Source organism: Diorhabda carinulata, chromosome X (assembly GCF_026250575.1).
Source record: "Diorhabda carinulata isolate Delta chromosome X, icDioCari1.1, whole genome shotgun sequence".
In the NCBI taxonomy this organism is placed as follows: Eukaryota; Metazoa; Arthropoda; class Insecta; order Coleoptera; family Chrysomelidae; genus Diorhabda; species Diorhabda carinulata.
This window is the reverse complement of record NC_079472.1, coordinates 63,875,413-63,899,598: the sequence shown is the minus strand read 5'-3', so window position 1 is coordinate 63,899,598 and position 24,186 is coordinate 63,875,413. Positions and strand designations below refer to the sequence as shown.

Here is a 24,186-nt window from a genome sequence, read left to right as displayed (position 1 = left end):
TTGGGCTGGTGACGACCATTTGGCTCTGTATAAGTCACTAGTTAATGATAATGCAGAAAGTGAGGCTCAAGAAGAGGTTGAAATGTATGAAATACAAGCAGAAGTTGGTGATATAATGCAAATTTAGAAAACTAAGTATTGACAATATGAATAGTATGATATTATTTACTTTTGTTTTGAATTTTTATTTTTTATTTCTTACGAACTCGATGTTATCTGATGTTTATTAAATTCAATAAACGATGTCCATTTGTTGACAAAACTCAGTTATTTTAATTCATTCCCGTAGCAAAATTCATTCATTTTTGTGCACAGTAGCAAAACTCATTCATTATGATATTTGATCCTTTAGGGACAAGAAACGGCTTGTCTCTGATTTTTGATCAAAGGACACATAAATAACACATACACGACACTATTGTTTAACAACAATAAATATTTGCAAAAGTATTAGTAACAAAAGTTAAACGTTTTTCCTGATTTATGAAAAATAACAAAAAAGTATATTAGCGACTTTTGCAACTGGACGCCTCACTTCTTCTTTTTTATCATTATTGTTTTAACGATGGATCTTCCTCTTTTTCAAATAAATTCTTGTCTACAGCTACATGACTTAATAAATTGATGTTCGATTCAATGACAGATGTCAACAAAACATTCATAAGTCATAACTTGATTTTTACAAGGTGACAAGGTCAAAATAATATTTTATTTTTAGTTCATGGATAGCACAAATGGGAATAAAGTGTACAAAAATTATTCAAAATTTTATTAACAGACATACGTACTTTATCTAGGGATAGGTATATAAAAATAAAAAGAATCCAATTTAAAAAACAAAATATTTATTAAAATTTCTATTAACAGTAATTACCTTAATTTTATAAGGTAAATTTGAATGAAAACGTCTATAACTATATACATAATTTCAACTGAAAAAATAGCTAAGTAATAATATACAGAGCAGTACAAAACACAACTGGTTCTATGTTGCACAGTATGAAATATTAATTAACAATTTCAAATCTTCAAAATAAACGATTTTGAATAAATTAGATAGAAAATTGTATTTATCTCAAACTAAACTAAACAAACTATTCATTATATTTCAATACATAATATGAAGAATGTTGATTGAACAAAATTTTTAATTAAACTGGTTTTTGCATACTTAATACTGATGCATTTGTACAAAAAATTATTTTTTTTGAGAAACTACTTATAGACAAACGTAAAGAAAATAATAATCGAGACGGGTAGAATAATTGGAAATTGAAATATGTAGTAACTGGTCTCATAACATAATATCCAATTAGCAACTTAAATGTGAGAAATATTTTTTTCAGTATACAATTACTATTATTTATAATATAGTATATTTTTTATTATAAAAGTTGTTTTACAGTCTTTAAATACATCGAACTGTTTATGAAGAAACAATTTTGGTACCAAAACAGCAATATTTTGAAGTCAAATGATATACAGGATGTACCTAAGAAATGACAGAATAGAGACATATAAGGGAGCCTAAAATATGATAGGGGGTAATTTATCTCAATAACAATTGCATGTCTGAGAAGCTAAAGGGCATTAAAACAATTTCTTTGCAACTTTTAACTTGAAAATACCCAAATACCCCAATAAGTGATGGTGAGTAATTAGGGGTGATTTTCTAGTAATTTATAAGGGAGTAGTTTACAACAAATAGAAAAAAAAATAATTTTTTTATACAACCATTTTGTCTTAGTAGCAGATTGTTATAAATTGAAAAATGGATATTTGTAAGGTGCAATAAAACAATGAAATAAAAAATACGTTTTAATATATTTTTGAGACCATACTAAATTAATTTCAATTAAGTTACTGTAAATAAGTAATCGGTTTAGCTTCTGATCGCGCAGTTTAAAATCTACCTAATTTTACAACTAAGGGTGGAAAACATAATTGGAAGTGGTCAAAATGTTCGTATTAATTAGCACTTTAAGCTGCTATAAGATGCATCTCGTTTTTTTAAATTTATATACTTTTAAAACACTTAAAAATAAATTACTACGCTTTTTTTCATAAAAATTTGTATATTCACCTTTTTTTTTAACAGATAATATTTAAAAAGTCTACCACATCTCATTTTGAAGCTTAAGCTTTTACGTTTGAAATGAACTGCTTTAAATCTTTCTACGTCATGTAGGAACAAAATAATGACCGATAAAGTGAGAAAAAACGTTACATTTTGTATTATATTGACGATAACTTTTTAAATATTGATTGTTTGCAAAAAACTCTACAGACTTTTTTTGTAGAACTTTTTAAAACAAATCTTTTTTATCTGAAACTTTTTTTCATATATGTCTTTGTTCAAGAGTTATAGCTTTTTAAACAATTGAATTGTTTATAACAAATTAATCGAGCAAATTTGGGTTAATTCCCCTTGAAAAATCGATTTTACGCATCTAACATCGAAGGAAAGACACGTGTATGTCAGGATTGCGACGAAGAGTAGGTAAATGTACAATGAAAAAGCCGAGCCAAATTTTTATTTATTTATTAATAAGTATTTTTTTGTTATCAATCATAAAGTTACGGTATTAAATTGGATATTCTGTTATTTAGTTTTTGGATAATTGATAATTGCTAAATTTTTTTGAGTCAAATTTTCCATGGTGGTTACTGTTTAAATTTATTTTTAAATTTAAGACTTATGTTCAATTTTTTCTTGTAAACTGCTATTTTTAATACTGTTTGAACAAAGGGAAATGAAAATAATACAAACATTTTCTAAACTTTTGATTGAAATTATTGTTTTAAAACGGGGTGTTTAAACACACACTAACCACGATACCAGATGAGGGTTAAAAAGGATGCTATGAATATATTATTTATTTATGTGACTTTTCCTTGAAAATGACAAACTTTTATGAAAAATTACACGAGTGAAAAAAGTTTTAGAACCAAATTATCCATGGAATGAACATGAAATTTTTTAAATCAACTGACAGATAAAACAATTTTGTGAAATTTCAAGGTTAGGTAACCTCTAATTAACCTTCCAAAATTCGATCGCTTTCTACTTAACATTACTTATTGTCCTTATAGACCAGGTACCAGCAGATTTCCCGTGGAATTTTAATAACCAATATCGATTTTCTTGAAAATTGGTTTGAAGGTAGTAATTATAACTTTTTAAATCTACCCTGTGCCGGAGGGTGCTTTTGCCTTGGGGGTGAATGCCACTCCTTTTTGGAGATGAACATTGAAAAACGCATATTTTTCTACAGTTTTTCTTGAATAAGTTTTCTTTCTATCAACAAAATTAGCTAATCAAAAAACAAAGATATTCGTTTTTTGACTGTAAATTCAAAAATAACCGAGTTATTGCTCGTTGAAGGATGGCTATTTTTGTGGAATCCCGATATTGAAAACCTTTAACCTCAAATAACTTGAAATTGATGAAATTTTTGGAAAAAACTCGAAAGATCTTTTTCAAAGCACTTAGAAAAACCTTTAAAATGAGAACTTTCAAAAGTCTTTTGCATGAGGACGACTGATTTATAACAAAAATGAGGTTTCTTTTTTTTCTTGTTGGAAATTACCACCCTAATTGAAATTAATCGTAATTCACTTGCAATTTATATATTATTGATATGATCCATGTGATTTGACCGGTGTTGAATGCTTATTTTAGAAAAAATAATTGATTAAATTGAACACTGCATTTCCGTAATCTTGAAATAAACAATAACCCAAAAACTATTCATGTTATGAGAAAATGTTTCAAATATTTATCGTGGGGTTTTTCTTATCAAAAATTTTGTACTTTTTTGAATCTATGTATTATAAAAATTATTAGTTTCATGCAATGAACCAAATTGGGTATTTTCAAGTTAAAGGGTTGCATTTTTTTAGGTCCTATAATCCTAAGGGGTTGCAACTTGGTATAATTATGTTATTTCAACATATAATACATCAAATTTTTAGATACGATTAACAATTATTCAAATTTAAGGCACAAATGGTGATTTGTGAGAAATATATTTTTTAACTAATTTTTTTTTCATTGAAAACCAATTAACAAGTAGGATCAGAAAACTGTTGAACGTTATTTGAAACTAAAAAACAAGTATTTGGAATATATATTACACATTACAATATACTGAAATTGTTCAAGAAAACAAACACTCGATTGCTATGTTTTGACCATTTCTTTGGTGTAAATATTACAAGGTTAGTAATAAATATCCATCTGTATTAAACACGTTTCAAATACTCATTTTTTAGGATTTGTTTGTTTACAACAGATCGGATATAGTTTTACAGTGTATTCATTGGTTTTTTATTAAAACCCAATTTTTTATGGATATTTATAATTGGAACCGCGAGAATGCGACCTAGGGATGGTTCAGGGCGTGAAAAGAATTCTACCAAGTGTCGAGCTCAACAGCCTTTTGCGAGAAGTCCGAAATGTAAATATCTCTGATAGATCAATAAGGCGACACCTTCAGAATGTTAAAAAATAATCTAAATGTCCAACAAACCCCTCCCCCCGCCCCTAAACCTCTCCAACATCAAGTATTTGCAAAATATCAACTATTCAAGATAGCGTACATTTTCCAATGTTCAAACCTTAAAAACTACGTGAAGGAATGTTTTCCGCGCCCAACATATAAGCGATTTCTTATTGGGAACGTGGCAACGAAACGCCATAGTGGACTAACTTTAATATATTTTCCGAGCTTTCGAATACTTATGTATTCATCGACTGGGAAATAGTTAATTAAGATTTTTGATATTATTAAAGCTTGTAAAAATTTTTTAAATCATAGAATTCAAAATTCAATATTCAAATTGACGTTGATAGAATCAATATTTCTATATAAGTTTTGATAATATCAAGAATCTTAATTAACTATTTCCCAGACGATGAATACGTAAGTATTCGAAAGCTCGGAAAATATATTAAAGTTAGTCCACTTTGGTGTTTCCTTGCTATTTTCCCAATAAGAAACCGCCCTTAATTTAGGTGGCATTTCAGCATAAAAAACTGTATTACATATTAAAATTTCAATGAAATCGGGCTTATGCAACCTAAACTAAATAATTACCGAAAAAAAGTATTACTTTACTCACTTGTTGCATAAATAACTATTAAACAATTTTATCTTTTCTTTTAAGCTACACGCGTGAACTAAAGTCGATAATTTTGAATTTTTTTATATTTTTACCGAATTTTACGTAACAAACTGTAACTTTTGAGTGGTAATGGAAATTCGAAATCGCATAAACGTTTTTTTTTTCGAATAATCATACTGTTTACACCTGGCTGCGAAGAGGTGAGGCCAGGTGCGCAACTGTAACCGCGATTTTTTATAACTTTATATAAATTGCCGTGATATAGACGAAATTTTATTTAAAAAACAATAGAACGGAAATTTTTCCCAAAAATAAATTAATAATACTAGCGACCAAACTTTGATAGGCAACTTGGTGATTCTATATTCTTCTAATTATAAAAATTTGGGTTTTAATAAAAAACCGATGAGTTCACTAATTCGGCAGCCGGATCTAAGACTGTAAATATTTGTCTTGGTATGAACAAATTTGTTCATACGACTAAATCTGTTATATTTATAAAAAAAATGATTATAAATAATTTTTAGTGATGGAAATAATAACAATCAATTGATACAAAAGAAATTGGTGAATTCCCTCGATTGGGGTCTTCAAGAAATGTGTGGGAATCATGAAAATATGTTAAAATGTAGACCCTCGTACTAGTTTTCAATTTCGGACATACTCAAAATCCTGAAAATTTAAAACTCAATTTGTAATGTTTTCAAACATACAGTAATAAATAAATTTTTTAATAACCTATCACTGAATTTATATTTTCAACTCTTTTTTTCAATTAATATTAAGTTTTAATCTCTCCAAAATCAGTTCAATTTGATTTTCGAGAACGTAATGAGAAAAGCAAAATTAAATAATAAAAATATTTTAACAAACCAAATACAAGCAGTAGCGTACGAGGTCTGGCTATTAAATAACGCCCTAGACGGCTGTGGTAAAAAACGATTAGTGCGTTGGGTATCTAGATATCTTGTCTATGCACGTCCCAAAACACGTTTCCATCACTATTTGAAACGGCTTGAAACGAACGTGCTTTTCCTCGTCCCGGATACCATGAGTAACGAAAAACGTATCAACTCAAATTTTTCATTAAATTGAAAAAAGTGAGTGCCGAGAAAGCACTGAAAATGACCAGCGCCCAGATCGCCCTATGACTGTTTCAACTCCGGAAACAGTGACCAAAATCAACCAAATTATGCGAGCAGATCGTCGAATGAGCATCCGGATGATTGCCGAGGCCGTAAACGTCGTTAAAGAAACGGTTAGAAAAATTTTACACATAACAAAAGTCTGCGCGAAGTTGGTGCCAAAAAATCTGAATCCTGACCAAAAGCTCTTGCGTCAAAGAGTCAGAGAGAACCGATTTGAGTCGATGGAAGAGGTAAAGCAAAAAACGGCAGAGCTCCTAAAAGGCTCTCATCAAAAAGACTTCCAGCACTGGTTTGATCAATGGAAAAAACGTTTGAAAAGATGTGTGGCGAGGGGAGGGAAGTTTATTGAAGAGTAGCATTCTAAAGTAGAATAATGTTTATAATAAAACCCCTTCTTCGTAACCAGTCTCGTTATTTAATAGCCAGACCTAGTAGGCAGACGATGTGACAATAGTTGCTAATACAAGAGAAGAACTAATAGAGGCAATTAACAAATTGGAAATAAAAAACAGGAGTCTACTCGGATTTGAAAGGTTGGAAAAAAATCTGCTTTGAAAGAGAACCGATTTGAGTCGATGGAAGCGGTAAAGCAAAAAACGGCAGAGCTCCTAAAGGCACTCACCGAAGAAGACTTCCAGCACTGCTTTGATCAATGGGAAAAACTTATGGAAAGGTGTGTGGCGAGAGGTGGGGAGTATATTGTAGTAGCATTCTAATATAGAATAATTTTTATAATAAAACCCTTTTTCGTAACCAGTCTCGTTATTTAATAGCCAGACCTAGTAGGCAGACGATGTGACAATAGTTGCTAATACAAGAGAAGAACTAATTGGAAATAAAAGCAAGAAAAATCGTCAAGAAAAAAACAGAAAAAACCAAATAGACGAAGATAACATGATAAGTCTAAAGTTGAATGGACCCCTTAAGGACATAGAAATATTTATTTGAAACTAACCTCGTTCATATATCTAGGAGTAGCTAATAGGACAGACTTCGAACATTTGGAAAAAATAAAATTACTCAAAAGCAAGAATACGGATAAAAAGAACCAAATAAAATAGCATTTATAAAACCAGTAATTGCGTATGTCATAGAAACAACAGTCATAAATAAAAAGGAAGAAGAAGATCTGAAGATAATCGAGAGAAAATTACTAAGAACTATATTCGGACCAAATATTACAGGAGAGAGAAGATTGAAGGAAAATAAAGAAGAAAAACTGGGAGGAAAAAATGTAATAAAGTATGTAAAAGCATAAAGACTGAATTGGGCAAAACAAATCATGAGAAGGAAACCTACAGAAATGGTAAGGAGGATAATATAACGGATACCTCTATGGCCAAGAGGCAGACCAAGAAGTACCTGGAGAAATCAAATTAAAGAAGATACCAGAATGGAGAAAACTGTTAAACGAAGCTTTGATCAACAAAAAACTATAATAAAAGAACAAGAGGAGTAATCTACTCCAATAAGTAGGCGCTCCAAGAGCTAGCCATAGTCCAAAAGATTAAACGGTATGATGATGATAGGTTTTAATAAAAATTACTGCGAACCAGTTAACCTGATACTGAATTCTACCACCATATAAACGCAAATTAACTGTTTAGTTTTTCAAGCTTTCCATTTAGGTTTGAAAGAAAAAATAGTGTAATTTTGAATGTTGTAGTGGAAATTTTGAACTCGAATATGAAAAAATTAGAACAAATGATTATTATTTGATAATATAGTTAGGGGGGTAACTATAGAAATGAAAAATATTAGATTGTAAAATACTATACTTTCATATAAATAATTTTTTTACCACATCATATATTTTTTTTAAATTAAGTTACTGTGCAACATAGACGCAAAATACTTTCGATACTTGAAGTCAAATTTATTATGAGGATCGTTCTAATAATGAAAACAGAAGTACCTGAGTAAGGAAAATACTTGAAATAAGTAAAGGATTTTTCAACTTTCAACGGTTTTCAAAAAAAAATGTTTTATAAAACACAATGTACGTTTAGCAAGCTATAAATTCATCGATCTTTATATATTTTTGAGTCAAACCTATCTTGTCAATTGTCATTACATGTGGGACTTCGATAAATGGATTCTGCGATTTCGAAAACGCCAAATTAGCGTGATTTTGTTATGATTCTCAACCGGGTAAATACAAAAATATTTAAAAAGGCAGAGTAGTTTTCAAGAAATTTGTTTGTCCTTGATTAGAGAAGATAATCTCTAAAGCTTTGTTTAACCGCCATTTTGATCTCTGTCGATATACTTTAGATCATAACAGCAAAAAGAACAGATTTATATAAAAAATGTACATGACCTTTTTTGTAGAGCTTTTTATGACCTTCATTTTTTAATATAAAACTTTTTTTTCTAGAATGAATATTTACGGAAATATTTTGTAAAATTGTTATAACTTTACAGGTGGCTGGGAAGCAAACGAAGAATCATAGATAAATATCCTTTTCGGGATTATCTTCTTTAATCAAGAACAAAGTTAGGCAATAATTTCAGGAAAATCTCTTTAGAACATCAACTTTTTTTTACTTTCGTATTCACCCCATTGAGAATCACAACAAAAACACGCTAATTTGGCGTTTTGGAAATCGCAGAATCCATCTATCGAAGTCCCACATGCCGGAAACTAGCACTTATCAATAAATGAATTTGTTGATTGCAGTCCCCTTCAAAGTTATAACAATTTTACTAAATATGTTCGAAAATTTGGATTTTTGAAGAAAAAGCTTCAAATAAAAAATGAGTCTCATAAAAAGCTCTTCAAAAAAGGTTATATACAGTTTTTACGTAAATCTATTAATTTGGCTCATATCTCCAAGTTTGTAAGTGGGTATTAATCACCCCCTCTGTAACCACGAAAAAATAGCTATTTTGATCCTTGTCGATACATTTTGAGTTATTACAGCAAAAAAAAACAGATTTACGTAAAACATGTATGTGATCTTTTTTGTAGAGCTTTTTATGACCTTCATTTTTATATAAAACTTTTTTTCTAGAATGAATATTTTCGGACATATTTTGTAAAATTGTTATAACTTTACATGTGGCTGGGGAGCAATCGAAGCATCATAGGTAAATATCCTTGTGAGGATTAACTTCTTCAATCAAGAGCAAAGTAAGGCAAAAATTTCAGAAAAATTTGGGCTTGATTTTGAAGAAAAATTATAAATACTAAAAATTCTATTGGATAAACCGTTTTTTTGAAGAACCCTATATATAAGTTGAATAAGAAAATAAATTAATCACTTTTTACAACAGCTACTATCCTACACCTCCTCCTAAACCTCGCTGGAGCAATTGCATTTGTAGATTTATCAATTTGGTCGTCATCACTTTTTGTTTTAATGATATTCTTTTCTGTACCTTGAGTCTCTTTAGAACCTCGATTATTTTGTACGTCACTTTCAACAATAGACATATCAATGTTACCGATATCTTTCTTAAACATCATTGTAGTATCAGTAGTCACTTTAGGAGTGGAAGTAATCACATTCGATAAACTTTCCTTTGTGGGGGTCTTTGCGACATCCCCACTTGTAGTAACATCCACTCTATTTATAGCATCAACAAACGAAACATCCTCTTTCGCCCCCGTATCAGAATTCACATAATCCAACAATTTCTTTATGCTGCTATCGAACGTTTTCTGAGTTATGTCTTCCATGTTGTTAAGATTTATTTCTTCTAAATGAAGAATCGGTATGTCATTGTCTTCGGTTAAATTAGTTTCCATTGCGACGGTTTTGGAAAAAAGTTTCACTGTATTATTATTTTTAGCTAAAATATTCTTAAAAGAACAAATAGGATCGTCCTTAACGGGGGTGGGTTTGATCCTTCTTGGCGGTTTAACTACTTCCACTCCATCAGTAACTTTAGACAATTGGGTATCAAAAGAAAAACTTTTTTCTTCAGAAGAAGATAATTTTTCACTTGTATGTGTATTTAATAAATCGACAGTTTTTTTCACCAAACTATGATTGTCAATTTCTTTATTTTCGTTATCAAAATTATTTTTCTGGTTATTTTCTTCCTCTGTGTTAATATTTGTAGTATTGGTTTCAATTTTGTTTTTGGTATTAATCCTTTCTGATCGTCTGGTAGGTTTTGGTTTATATTTGGAACCAGTAGAGGATCGTTTACTGATTCTATTATTTGTTTCTTTATCTTCATCTTCTATAGTATCCAAATAAATTTTTCTTTTTTTTGGTGGGTTCAAGTCTCCACTAAATTTTCTTTTCAAACTTTCAGTACCATCATTTTTTGTATCAATATCACATTTATTGTTACTTTCTTCTGAAGCAAATTTTTCTAATAATCGTTCTTTCTTCGATACAGACTTTGGTACATTTTTTATTTCTTTAATTTGTGGTTGATTTACTCCATTTATATCTGGCATATGGTTGATACTTGTCATTTTTGGCTTCGGCGGACTAGGTACAATGACAACATCACTTACAATGATAATTTTTTTATCATCAGATAGTTTCTGATTGTCTTTCATTGTAAACGACTTTGTTCCTACTTGTTTTTTAATTTTATCATTGTTATTGTTAAATTCTTCATCATTATGTTGATTTGGAGGAGGTTTAGTCTCAATATTCAAATGGAAATTATCGATTTTATCAATTTCTGAAATAATTTTATCACTATTAACTGCTTTAGATGTTTGTTGTGAGTCTTTGACAAAAATTGAATTTGAACTTGCATCAATTATCGATTCTACAGCTTCAGGTGTTTTCAATTTGTCCTTAAGTTTATCCTTTTCGATTAGAGAAGGTTTTTGTACAATATTTGATACCAAATCATCAATTTTATTATTCTTTTTATCTGCATTATCAACTGAAATAATTTTATCTTCATTTATTGCTTCTTTTGAATTTTTTTGTATATTTTCTACAAAAATTAAATTTGTATTTTTATCACAACTACCGACTTTCAATTCTGGACCAGATAGGGCTTTAATTTCCCTTATATTTTTTTTCTGTTCATCTTTTTCCTCCCTGTTATCTTTCATTTTTGTAAATTTTTTTTTGTTTATAGTCGATATATTTTTTGATTTTTTATGAGTATTATCACTTTCGTCTATTGTATTTTGTACTAATTGTTGAAATTCCTTTGAATCCGGATCTTCTCCAAAAACATACTGGAAAATTGATGGTTCTTCGAATTTATTTATTTCTTCAATACCATCGTTAATATTTGCAGATAAATTTTTGTCTGTGTCTGTAAATTCTTGAGAACTGTTTTTTTCTTTAATACTTTTGTCACTAGAATCCGTACTGAAAACGTCTTCTACTTTCAATCTCCCTTCACTTTTGTTTTTTGTCGCTTCTATAAATTTCAGCATTTCTCTATGAATGCTTTCCATGTGGTTCAAATCTTCATCTTCATCCAGTTTATTTTCCTCTTCATCAATTTCAATCACGTTTTCTTTTGTAACAACATCGTTTACAGATGGTGGGGATTTTTGTATAACATCTTCCTTTTTGTTGGTCATCACAGTTATTACATTTTTACTTTTTATATTATCCATGACATCATCTAAAATATTATTCACTTTTGTTGCAAAAAAATTGTTTATTACACGTTTATTATCAGTACTGTTAGTTTTATTTTCTACTATTTCTTCATTTTTGCTTAGTTTTCCTTTAACATCATCATTATTATCTTCTTTCCACTGTTTTATTGGTAGTTTAAGCAATTGATCAAAAGCTTCACTTTTAGTCAAATCTGTAATCTCCCTTTCCACTTTATCTACAACGTTAAGGCTTTTCTTACCTTGAGAGGATTTGTATGGTTTTAAATCTTCCAAATTATGTTCTGGGTTATGTTGGTGAGAATGTCGGTTTCTAGATCTGCTTCTCTCATAATATTTGTCCTTTGTGGGATCGTATCTCCTGGAAAATGAAATATCACAAAAAATTGCTTTATATCATTAAGAAATATATGGTGTGTTAAAAAAAATAATAGACTACTTTCTCTAATATGGTATTTGTATGGTTTGGGAAAAAATAGTTTTGGATAGTGTATTTACAACTTTTATTACAATTTTTTTATTCTTGATCAATATTTATAGATAAAAAAATTATTGGATATTCAAAAATTTTGTAATTTAAACATTTCAGTAAGGTCGCTATATTGCGTAACATCATAGGTATAAAATAAACACTGAACATATGATACAAAGTAAATACGACAGTTATTGTCTCGGTTATTCTAATAAACCTTGATCAATCTGAAAAAGCAAAAAAAAAAACATATTTTATACCAGGATGTGAAAATACCACGATTTAAACACCTGATAAAATTACTACGATGTACGATACGATAAGATAAAATAATTTATAATCATTTTTAAAAATTAGTAGAATAAATAAATTTCTTACCTTCTACAGAATGTGTCATTTGCATAATCAGTTTTATCACTATCCTCATATCTACCATATTCCTTTTTATGTCTATAGTTACTTTTATCTCTTCTTCTGCCAGTACTCCTATCTCGTCTTATATCCATACTTTTATTTCTCCTTCTGTCACTACTCCTACCTCTCCTTCTGTTGGCACTTTTATCACTCCTTCTGTCACTACTTTTATCACTCCTTCTATCAGCACTTTTATCGCTTCTTCTGTCAGCAATTTCCTCATTTCCCCTAGTTGTTCCTTTATTATTACTTCTTTCGTCCCAATAACCCATATCGTTTCTATATAATTTTGGATTTTCAAAATGTTTACTATCTTGATGTTCTGATTCAACTTTACTTTCATTTATAAATTTCGGGATCGGAAGTTCCATATATTGATGATTCCTATTGTTTTTTTCTTGTGTATATCTCTGTAGATGTAATTTACACAAATCTTTGTTCCTGTTGTAATTTGTAGAATTATCCATAGCTTGCTCTTTGAAATGATCAGAAACGTTATTCTGACGATCGGAAATTTGACTGTTGTTAATCTCCAAATTATATCCAGTAGTAGGCGTATTGTTGCTATGGAAACGATTTTGTCTCCTGAAAGTTATATTATCTTTTTCCCTTCTTAATTCAGCTATCAATCTATCCTTTCTATCTATTTCAGATTTTGCTGTAGAATATAAAGAACTGATATTATTCGATAATGTTTCATTAGTTGTTTTTAGTTCAAGGATTGTTTCAGCAAGTTTGGCGATATCTCTGTTTTGCTCTTTTATACAATCTCTCAACATTTTGATTTCCTTTTTCAACTATAAATTAATATTTATTAATAATATAATGTTCATATAACCGAAATAATTACCCTTTCAACTGTTTGTCCTAAATCGAAGTCTTCGAAATCATCGTAAAGGTTGTCCAAAGGAGATGTATGCGTCTCTTGATTACTCATGTTTCCTTAAAACAATTATTCATTCCATCCACAAATTTCAATTAACATTGAAGGTATTAAAAACCGAATATGTTATTTGGAAATATCAAGAATAAACTTACACATTTATATATTTTTAATTTTTGTTGTGTTTTACAAACTTAACCTAAACAAATGTTTTTGTAAACTTCTATTGGTATAACTGAAGAAATGGCGGCGATTCATTTTAATTTACATCATTGCCAACGCTGTTTGATAATATCCCAATAATTTTGCATTACGGCAAATTTTGTATTGTTTCGATATTATACTTATTTTCAGACTTATCTCTTTATATCATTAGATATTTTGGGCTTAATTTTATTAAACAAATTTCAACTGAAGTTTATCTTAAAAAATAAATATTAGCACTATTATTCAAGCCGCGAGTCATTGTACACATTGGAAGTACGTGACAAAAGCTTTGAAATAATAATAAAATATTATCGTTCATAAGTACTGTTTATTTTAGCAGATATTTTAAGCAACGGTCACTTTCTATATATTATCACAAAATAAAAACACGTAAAACAGAAAGATATGCAACATACAACATACATCTCTTTTCTAAGACTGTCAAATTAACGTTTGCTGTGTTGCCTATCTAGCCAAAATATAGAAACTCGTCATTATTAAATAAATTATTTAAATAATAATTATACACTATCATTTGAATCAATTGATTGGTACAGTTGAGCATTTATTTTTGTTATCGTGTCTCGTAATAAATGACTAGAGAAAAAAATGGAATTGTTTTGACGTACAAACATGTAAAATTTGATTTATTCATCAATTGTGATTACTTAACGTGTCAATTTAATAGACAATACAGGCAATGATTCACTATACAAAAATTCCTATCTACCTACGACTTTCATTCAATTAATTCCGTGTTATAAGATGCTGCGTAACTAGGGCGTCAATTTATAATATTGAATGAAACATTTTTTTCTTTATCTGTATATAAAAAACTGTTAGTTTAATGGAATAATAACTTTTTATTAAACAGAACTGGATGTTTTCATATCATCAGAAATTAACTAGGTTTATTGTTGGATACACTTGTCTTTAAATTATCACCAGAATTTTATCCAGACTATTGTAAGAAACTGTTTTCATAATACGACGTGTTATTTTTGCAAAAGATTTGTACCAAAGTCTTCCTTATTTTGTCTGTATCTCAAAGTTTCAATACCTAGAAATTCTACGGGTAGCGGCAACAGCGTGAGCTGCTGGTTAACTTTGCTAGTGCGCAAAACGATATTATGTGATGCCAAGGGAATTAAGTTGACAGCAATGAATGACAGCATTCCATTCCATTATACCGTTGCGTTTGTTTTGTAGTCTCGCGATTAGTGAGTGATACGACAACACATTGTGAAAAGTTTTACGCAGAATCGGAAAAGTTTTGAAAATTTTATTTGTCTGTTGAAATCATGTAAGGATGTATGAATTTCAAGTTTACAGTGCGTGAAGTGCCTTAAACTACTGGAAGTATAAAAAAAGTGTGTTGTTATTAAATGTGTTTGTTGTGTTAGTGCAATTTTTTAGTAGTTGTGTCTTCACAACAGGTAGGTGTTTTTTTAAATGTAATCTCGTTAGATATATTCAGCGTACGATTCAACTAATTGATAACAGTGAATGTTTTCTAATAACAACTAATTGATTAATACAAGGAATGTTAAAAATTATTGCAGACAGGTAAAAGCCATGTTCACACTAGGTGATTTCATACACACGAGATTTAAATGTCCAGTTTAGGTCAAACAGCAACTCTAGTCCAGTCTTTGAACATATAATTGTATATTAACACTGTCTAATTCATTAACTAAATAACACACTATTCCTTGATGTAAGATAAATTTGAGATAAAAACGGTGATTATTAAACTACCTGTGTTGACGTGTTTTACTGATAAATTATTTTAAAGGTAAACATCAGCCTAGACGAGTTATTTCTATATATAATTTATAAGAAAAATTGTTATATCAAACAAAATAATAATTAGATAAAAGTCATAAAATTTTATAATAATGTATTTATAAAGTAGATATTATACAGGGTGAAATTGGTAAACACGATGAATCTAATATAGTAAGTACCTACAATAAATTCAGATTATATAATAGTGACAATGCGATATCCAGGTTATCATAATAATTATTATTAAGGAAAATAACTGCATGGAGATTAATTTCTGACAAAAATCACTTATTAGGCACGCGTTCTTGCTCGGCCTATATTATATTTATATAAAAAAACTTGCCGGACCGGACTGAATTGGCATCGTTATTGTAAGGCTTCGGTAAGTTGATAATTCCAGAAGGTATCGAGAAATAAACATTTCAAATGAATAATAATCGGCTTGTAAGTTTGTGTGCTACTTGTGCTGAATACAAAAAGACATATTACAATAAACAATCAAACAATAGACACATGTTTTCATGTTTTATACTTAACCTGAAATGCCTATGTATAGGTGTGATTAAGCTTCCGAGAAATCTTTACTTTTTCTTTAATGTAGCGTTAGATCCATTCACCGATCATTATTATGATTAATAAAGTCGTGGTTTTCTCGGTATGAAGCGATTACTGATTCGAACTGAATTTTTTATACATAAAAGAATATTCCGATGAAGTTTCGTAAATATTTCTGTACGAGGTTCATTCAGAAACTTCGAGAAAATGTATGCACGAACTGGTTGTTAATTAATAACACATCACTCAATAAGTCATGTGACTAACTAAGAAAAACACATTTTTTCAATTTAACCATAGTTGCCATTGAATTTGTGAAACAGAGGTTTTTTCTTCGACATACGAGACCGTTTTTCCTTGATTTTTGTATTCAAACGATCCAAACACTCTATGTAGTATTCGCTATTGATAGTCTCTTCAGACAGTCGATGAACAATATTCCATGCGTATCCCCAAATACTGAAGCTATAACCTTCTCAGCTGACTGTTGTGTCTTTGGACGCTTTGGACATGGTTCACCGGCTGCAGTCCACTCAGATAATGATCGTTTTGATTCCGGAGTGAAGTGATGGATCCAAGTTTCATCCATTGTCCCATATCGATTCAAAAAATCTGATTAATTACGTGTAAACATAGCCAAACACTGCTCTGAATCGACTGTGAGTAAACGCGGCGCCAGTTTTGAATAAAGCTTTCTCATGGTCAAATGCTCATGCATAATTGTAAACACACTGCCTTCTGATATCTTTATGGCCTCATCTATCTCAAGTAATTTCAATTTTCGATTAGCTATAACCAATTTGTGGACTTTTTTGAGTCGAGTAATTGGATGACCAGAACGTTCATCATCATCAGTGTCTGTGCGACTACGTTTAAATTCAAGAAATGGTTTTTTTATGGAGCAGAGTCTGAATAACACTTTTGAAACCATTGCTGAGCTTGTACAGCATTTTTCATCAAGAAGCAATATAACTGAACGACTTTGGGGGAGTAATTGCTGCTCATAATTTACCAAAAAAATTTGTTATATCAGCTGACTCCTCAGAATTGATTGCTGATTGGGCATTCGTTCGATATCTTTTTATCAAACAACATAGACGATTTGATGTCTCTAATCTGTTCCTAACCTTCTAAACAATTATAATAGCAAAATCAATTAGCAGCAGATTCAATACGGGATTTAAAAGTATTCAAAAATAACTCTGAATGTAGAGGAATTTGTTTCAAAATATTTTTCTCAGAAAATAAAATCGATTTCACACTTTACTTCTGTTGCTGTCTTTTTGGATAATTATAACAGCGAAATCAATTAGCAGCAGATTCAAAATGGGATTTAAAAGTATTCAAAAATAACTCTGAATGTAGAGGAATTCGTTTCAAAATATTTTTCTCAGAAAATAAAATCGATTTCACGCTTTACTTCTGTTGCTGTCTTTTTGGATAATTATAACAGCGAAATCAATTAGCAGCAGATTCAAAATGGGATTTAAAAGTATTCAAAAATAACCCTGAATGTAGAGGAATTCGTTTCAAAATATTTTTCTCAGAAAATAAAATCGATTTCACGCTTTACTTCTGTTGCTGTCTTTTTGGATAATTATAACAGCGAAATCAATTAGCAGCAGATTCAAAATGGGATTTAAAAGTATTCAAAAATAACCCTGAATGTAGAGGAATTCGTTTCAAAATATTTTTCTCAGAAAATAAAATCGATTTCACGCTTTACTTCTGTTGCTCTCTTTTTGGATAATTATAACAGCGAAATCAATTAGCAGCAGATTCAAAATGGGATTTAAAAGTATTCAAAAATAACTCTGAATGTAGAGGAATTCGTTTCAAAATATTTTTCTCAGAAAATAAAATCGATTTCACGCTTTACTTCTGTTGCTGTCTTTTTGGATAATTATAACAGCGAAATCAATTAGCAGCAGATTCAATACGGGATTTAAAAGTATTCAAAAATAACTCTGAATGTAGAGGAATTAGTTTCAAAATATTTTTCTCAGAAAATAAAATCGATTTCACACTTTACTTCTGTTGCTGTCTTTTTGGATAATTATAACAGCGAAATCAATTAGCAGCAGATTCAAAATGGGATTTAAAAGTATTCAAAAATAACCCTGAATGTAGAGGAATTCGTTTCAAAATATTTTTCTCAGAAAATAAAATCGATTTCACGCTTTACTTCTGTTGCTGTCTTTTTGGATAATTATAACAGCGAAATCAATTAGCAGCAGATTCAAAATGGGATTTAAAAGTATTCAAAAATAACCCTGAATGTAGAGGAATTCGTTTCAAAATATTTTTTTCAGAAAATAAAATCGATTTCACGCTTTACTTCTGTTGCTGTCTTTTTGGATAATTATAACAGCGAAATCAATTAGCAGCAGATTCAATACGGGATTTAAAAGTATTCAAAAATAACTCTGAATGTAGAGGAATTTGTTTCAAAATATTTTTCTCAGAAAATAAAATCGATTTCACGCTTTACTTCTGTTGCTGTCTTTTTGGATAATTATAACAGCGAAATCAATTAGCAGCAGATTCAATACGGGATTTAAAAGTATTCAAAAATAACTCTGAATGTAGAGGAATTTGTTTCAAAATATTTTTCTCAGAAAATAAAATCGATTTCACGCTTTACTTCTGTTGCTGTCTTTTTGGATAATTATAACAGCGAAATCAATTAGCAGCAGATTCAATACGGGATTTAAAAGTATTCAAAAATAACTCTGAATGTAGAGGAATTTGTTTCAAAATATTTTTCTCAGAAAATAAAATCGATTTCACACTTTACTTCTGTTGCTGTCTTTTTGGATAATTATAACAGCGAAATCAATTAGCAGCAGATTCAAAATGGGATTTAAAAGTATTCAAAAATAACTCTGAATGTAGAGGAATTCGTTTCAAAATATTTTTCTCAGAAAATAAAATCGATTTCACGCTTTACTTCTGTTGCTGTCTTTTTGGATAATTATAACAGCGAAATCAATTAGCAGCAGATTCAAAATGGGATTTAAAAGTATTCAAAAATAACCCTGAATGTAGAGGAATTCGTTTCAAAATATTTTTCTCAGAAAATAAAATCGATTTCACGCTTTACTTCTGTTGCTGTCTTTTTGGATAATTATAACAGCGAAATCAATTAGCAGCAGATTCAAAATGGGATTTAAAAGTATTCAAAAATAACCCTGAATGTAGAGGAATTCGTTTCAAAATATTTTTCTCAGAAAATAAAATCGATTTCACGCTTTACTTCTGTTGCTCTCTTTTTGGATAATTATAACAGCGAAATCAATTAGCAGCAGATTCAATACGGGATTTAAAAGTATTCAAAAATAACTCTGAATGTAGAGGAATTTGTTTCAAAATATTTTTCTCAGAAAATAAAATCGATTTCACGCTTTACTTCTGTTGCTGTCTTTTTGGATAATTATAACAGCGAAATCAATTAGCAGCAGATTCAATACGGGATTTAAAAGTATTCAAAAATAACTCTGAATGTAGAGGAATTTGTTTCAAAATATTTTTCTCAGAAAATAAAATCGATTTCACGCTTTACTTCTGTTGCTGTCTTTTTGGATAATTATAACAGCGAAATCAATTAGCAGCAGATTCAATACGGGATTTAAAAGTATTCAAAAATAACTCTGAATGTAGAGGAATTTGTTTCAAAATATTTTTCTCAGAAAATAAAATCGATTTCACACTTTACTTCTGTTGCTGTCTTTTTGGATAATTATAACAGCGAAATCAATTAGCAGCAGATTCAAAATGGGATTTAAAAGTATTCAAAAATAACTCTGAATGTAGAGGAATTCGTTTCAAAATATTTTTCTCAGAAAATAAAATCGATTTCACGCTTTACTTCTGTTGCTGTCTTTTTGGATAATTATAACAGCGAAATCAATTAGCAGCAGATTCAAAATGGGATTTAAAAGTATTCAAAAATAACCCTGAATGTAGAGGAATTCGTTTCAAAATATTTTTCTCAGAAAATAAAATCGATTTCACGCTTTACTTCTGTTGCTGTCTTTTTGGATAATTATAACAGCGAAATCAATTAGCAGCAGATTCAAAATGGGATTTAAAAGTATTCAAAAATAACCCTGAATGTAGAGGAATTCGTTTCAAAATATTTTTCTCAGAAAATAAAATCGATTTCACGCTTTACTTCTGTTGCTCTCTTTTTGGATAATTATAACAGCGAAATCAATTAGCAGCAGATTCAAAATGGGATTTAAAAGTATTCAAAAATAACTCTGAATGTAGAGGAATTCGTTTCAAAATATTTTTCTCAGAAAATAAAATCGATTTCACGCTTTACTTCTGTTGCTGTCTTTTTGGATAATTATAACAGCGAAATCAATTAGCAGCAGATTCAATACGGGATTTAAAAGTATTCAAAAATAACTCTGAATGTAGAGGAATTAGTTTCAAAATATTTTTCTCAGAAAATAAAATCGATTTCACACTTTACTTCTGTTGCTGTCTTTTTGGATAATTATAACAGCGAAATCAATTAGCAGCAGATTCAAAATGGGATTTAAAAGTATTCAAAAATAACCCTGAATGTAGAGGAATTCGTTTCAAAATATTTTTCTCAGAAAATAAAATCGATTTCACGCTTTACTTCTGTTGCTGTCTTTTTGGATAATTATAACAGCGAAATCAATTAGCAGCAGATTCAAAATGGGATTTAAAAGTATTCAAAAATAACCCTGAATGTAGAGGAATTCGTTTCAAAATATTTTTTTCAGAAAATAAAATCGATTTCACGCTTTACTTCTGTTGCTGTCTTTTTGGATAATTATAACAGCGAAATCAATTAGCAGCAGATTCAATACGGGATTTAAAAGTATTCAAAAATAACTCTGAATGTAGAGGAATTTGTTTCAAAATATTTTTCTCAGAAAATAAAATCGATTTCACGCTTTACTTCTGTTGCTGTCTTTTTGGATAATTATAACAGCGAAATCAATTAGCAGCAGATTCAATACGGGATTTAAAAGTATTCAAAAATAACTCTGAATGTAGAGGAATTTGTTTCAAAATATTTTTCTCAGAAAATAAAATCGATTTCACGCTTTACTTCTGTTGCTGTCTTTTTGGATAATTATAACAGCGAAATCAATTAGCAGCAGATTCAATACGGGATTTAAAAGTATTCAAAAATAACTCTGAATGTAGAGGAATTTGTTTCAAAATATTTTTCTCAGAAAATAAAATCGATTTCACGCTTTACTTCTGTTGCTGTCTTTTTGGATAATTATAACAGCGAAATCAATTAGCAGCAGATTCAAAATGGGATTTAAAAGTATTCAAAAATAACCCTGAATGTAGAGGAATTCGTTTCAAAATATTTTTCTCAGAAAATAAAATCGATTTCATGCTTTACTTCTGTTGCTGTCTTTTTGGATAATTATAACAGCGAAATCAATTAGCAGCAGATTCAAAATGGGATTTAAAAGTATTCAAAAATAACCCTGAATGTAGAGGAATTCGTTTCAAAATATTTTTTTCAGAAAATAAAATCGATTTCACGCTTTACTTCTGTTGCTGTCTTTTTGGATAATTATAACAGCGAAATCAATTAGCAGCAGATTCAATACGGGATTTAAAAGTATTCAAAAATAACTCTGAATGTAGAGGAATTTGTTTCAAAATATTTTTCTCAGAAAATAAAATCGATTTCACGCTTTACTTCTGTTGCTGTCTTTTTGGATAATTATAACAGCGAAATCAATTAGCAGCAGATTCAATACGGGATTTAAAAGTATTCAAAAATAACTCTGAATGTAGAGGAATTTGTTTCAAAATATTTTTCTCAGAAAATAAAATCGATTTCACGCTTTACTTCTGTTGCTGTCTTTTTGGATAATTATAACAGCGAAATCAATTAGCAGCAGATTCAAAATGGGATTTAAAAGTATTCAAAAATAACCCTGAATGTAGAGGAATTCGTTTCAAAATATTTTTCTCAGAAAATAAAATCGATTTCATGCTTTACTTCTGTTGCTGTCTTTTTGGATAATTATAACAGCGAAATCAATTAGCAGCAGATTCAATACGGGATTTAAAAGTATTCAAAAATAACTCTGAATGTAGAGGAATTTGTTTCAAAATATTTTTCTCAGAAAATAAAATCGATTTCACGCTTTACTTCTGTTGCTGTCTTTTTGGATAATTATAACAGCGAAATCAATTAGCAGCAGATTCAATACGGGATTTAAAAGTATTCAAAAATAACTCTGAATGTAGAGGAATTTGTTTCAAAATATTTTTCTCAGAAAATAAAATCGATTTCACACTTTACTTCTGTTGCTGTCTTTTTGGATAATTATAACAGCGAAATCTATTAGCAGCAGATTCAAAATGGGATTTAAAAGTATTCAAAAATAACTCTGAATGTAGAGGAATTTGTTTCAAAATATTTTTCTCAGAAAATAAAATCGATTTCACGCTTTACTTCTGTTGCTGTCTTTTTGGATAATTATAACAGCGAAATCAATTAGCAGCAGATTCAAAATGGGATTTAAAAGTATTCAAAAATAACTCTGAATGTAGAGGAATTTGTTTCAAAATATTTTTCTCAGAAAATAAAATCGATTTCACGCTTTACTTCTGTTGCTGTCTTTTTGGATAATTATAACAGCGAAATCAATTAGCAGCAGATTCAAAATGGGATTTAAAAGTATTCAAAAATAACCCTGAATGTAGAGGAATTCGTTTCAAAATATTTTTCTCAGAAAATAAAATCGATTTCACGCTTTACTTCTGTTGCTGTCTTTTTGGATAATTATAACAGCGAAATCAATTAGCAGCAGATTCAATACGGGATTTAAAAGTATTCAAAAATAACTCTGAATGTAGAGGAATTTGTTTCAAAATATTTTTCTCAGAAAATAAAATCGATTTCACACTTTACTTCTGTTGCTGTCTTTTTGGATAATTATAACAGCGAAATCTATTAGCAGCAGATTCAAAATGGGATTTAAAAGTATTCAAAAATAACCCTGAATGTAGAGGAATTCGTTTCAAAATATTTTTCTCAGAAAATAAAATCGATTTCATGCTTTACTTCTGTTGCTGTCTTTTTGGATAATTATAACAGCGAAATCAATTAGCAGCAGATTCAAAATGGGATTTAAAAGTATTCAAAAATAACCCTGAATGTAGAGGAATTCGTTTCAAAATATTTTTTTCAGAAAATAAAATCGATTTCACGCTTTACTTCTGTTGCTGTCTTTTTGGATAATTATAACAGCGAAATCAATTAGCAGCAGATTCAATACGGGATTTAAAAGTATTCAAAAATAACTCTGAATGTAGAGGAATTTGTTTCAAAATATTTTTCTCAGAAAATAAAATCGATTTCACGCTTTACTTCTGTTGCTGTCTTTTTGGATAATTATAACAGCGAAATCAATTAGCAGCAGATTCAAAATGGGATTTAAAAGTATTCAAAAATAACCCTGAATGTAGAGGAATTCGTTTCAAAATATTTTTCTCAGAAAATAAAATCGATTTCATGCTTTACTTCTGTTGCTGTCTTTTTGGATAATTATAACAGCGAAATCAATTAGCAGCAGATTCAAAATGGGATTTAAAAGTATTCAAAAATAACCCTGAATGTAGAGGAATTTGTTTCAAAATATTTTTCTCAGAAAATAAAATCGATTTCATGCTTTACTTCTGTTGCTGTCTTTTTGGATAATTATAACAGCGAAATCAATTAGCAGCAGATTCAAAATGGGATTTAAAAGTATTCAAAAATAACCCTGAATGTAGAGGAATTCGTTTCAAAATATTTTTCTCAGAAAATAAAATCGATTTCATGCTTTACTTCTGTTGCTGTCTTTTTGGATAATTATAACAGCGAAATCAATTAGCAGCAGATTCAAAATGGGATTTAAAAGTATTCAAAAATAACTCTGAATGTAGAGGAATTTGTTTCAAAATATTTTTCTCAGAAAATAAAATCGATTTCACGCTTTACTTCTGTTGCTGTCTTTTTGGATAATTATAACAGCGAAAT

The 24,186-nt window shown here is 29.5% G+C and overlaps 2 protein-coding genes across 6 annotated transcripts in view; one reads left to right on the top strand and one right to left on the bottom strand.

Annotated features, from left to right (window-relative positions):
* Positions 1-828: 828 nt before the first annotated feature.
* LOC130900510 (putative uncharacterized protein DDB_G0282133) lies at positions 829-13,886 on the bottom strand. Of its 2 annotated transcripts, XM_057811202.1 has the most exons (5): positions 13,754-13,886; positions 13,566-13,657; positions 12,680-13,512; positions 9,540-12,190; positions 829-5,799 (listed from the first exon to the last, which is right to left on the bottom strand). In XM_057811202.1, the coding sequence occupies exons 2-5, from the start codon at positions 13,650-13,652 to the stop codon at positions 5,792-5,794; spliced, it is 3,579 nt and encodes a 1,192-aa protein (XP_057667185.1). In that variant the 5' UTR covers positions 13,653-13,657; positions 13,754-13,886; the 3' UTR covers positions 829-5,791. The 2 variants fall into 2 exon arrangements, with proteins under 2 accessions (XP_057667185.1, XP_057667184.1); XM_057811201.1 differs by having other exon boundaries at positions 13,566-13,842.
* Positions 13,887-14,974: 1,088 nt separating this feature from the next.
* The window catches only part of LOC130900629 (afadin), a 191,493-nt gene continuing 182,281 nt past the window's right edge, over positions 14,975-24,186 (top strand). For all 4 annotated transcript variants that reach the window (XM_057811357.1, XM_057811356.1, XM_057811359.1 and 1 more), the window contains exon 1: positions 14,975-15,241. The gene's annotated coding sequence lies outside the window, so the exon portion shown is untranslated. The remainder of the gene's footprint in view (positions 15,242-24,186) is intronic.

Coding starts and splice junctions, on each gene's coding strand:
- LOC130900510 (XM_057811202.1), bottom strand. CDS start 13,652: ATGAGTAATCAAGAGACGCATACATCTCCTTTGGACAACCTTTACGAT. Junction 13,513..13,565: donor TAGGACAAACAGTTGAAAGG/GTAATTATTTCG, acceptor ATTAATTTATAG/TTGAAAAAGGAAATCAAAAT. Junction 12,191..12,679: donor AATGACACATTCTGTAGAAG/GTAAGAAATTTA, acceptor TTCATTTTCCAG/GAGATACGATCCCACAAAGG.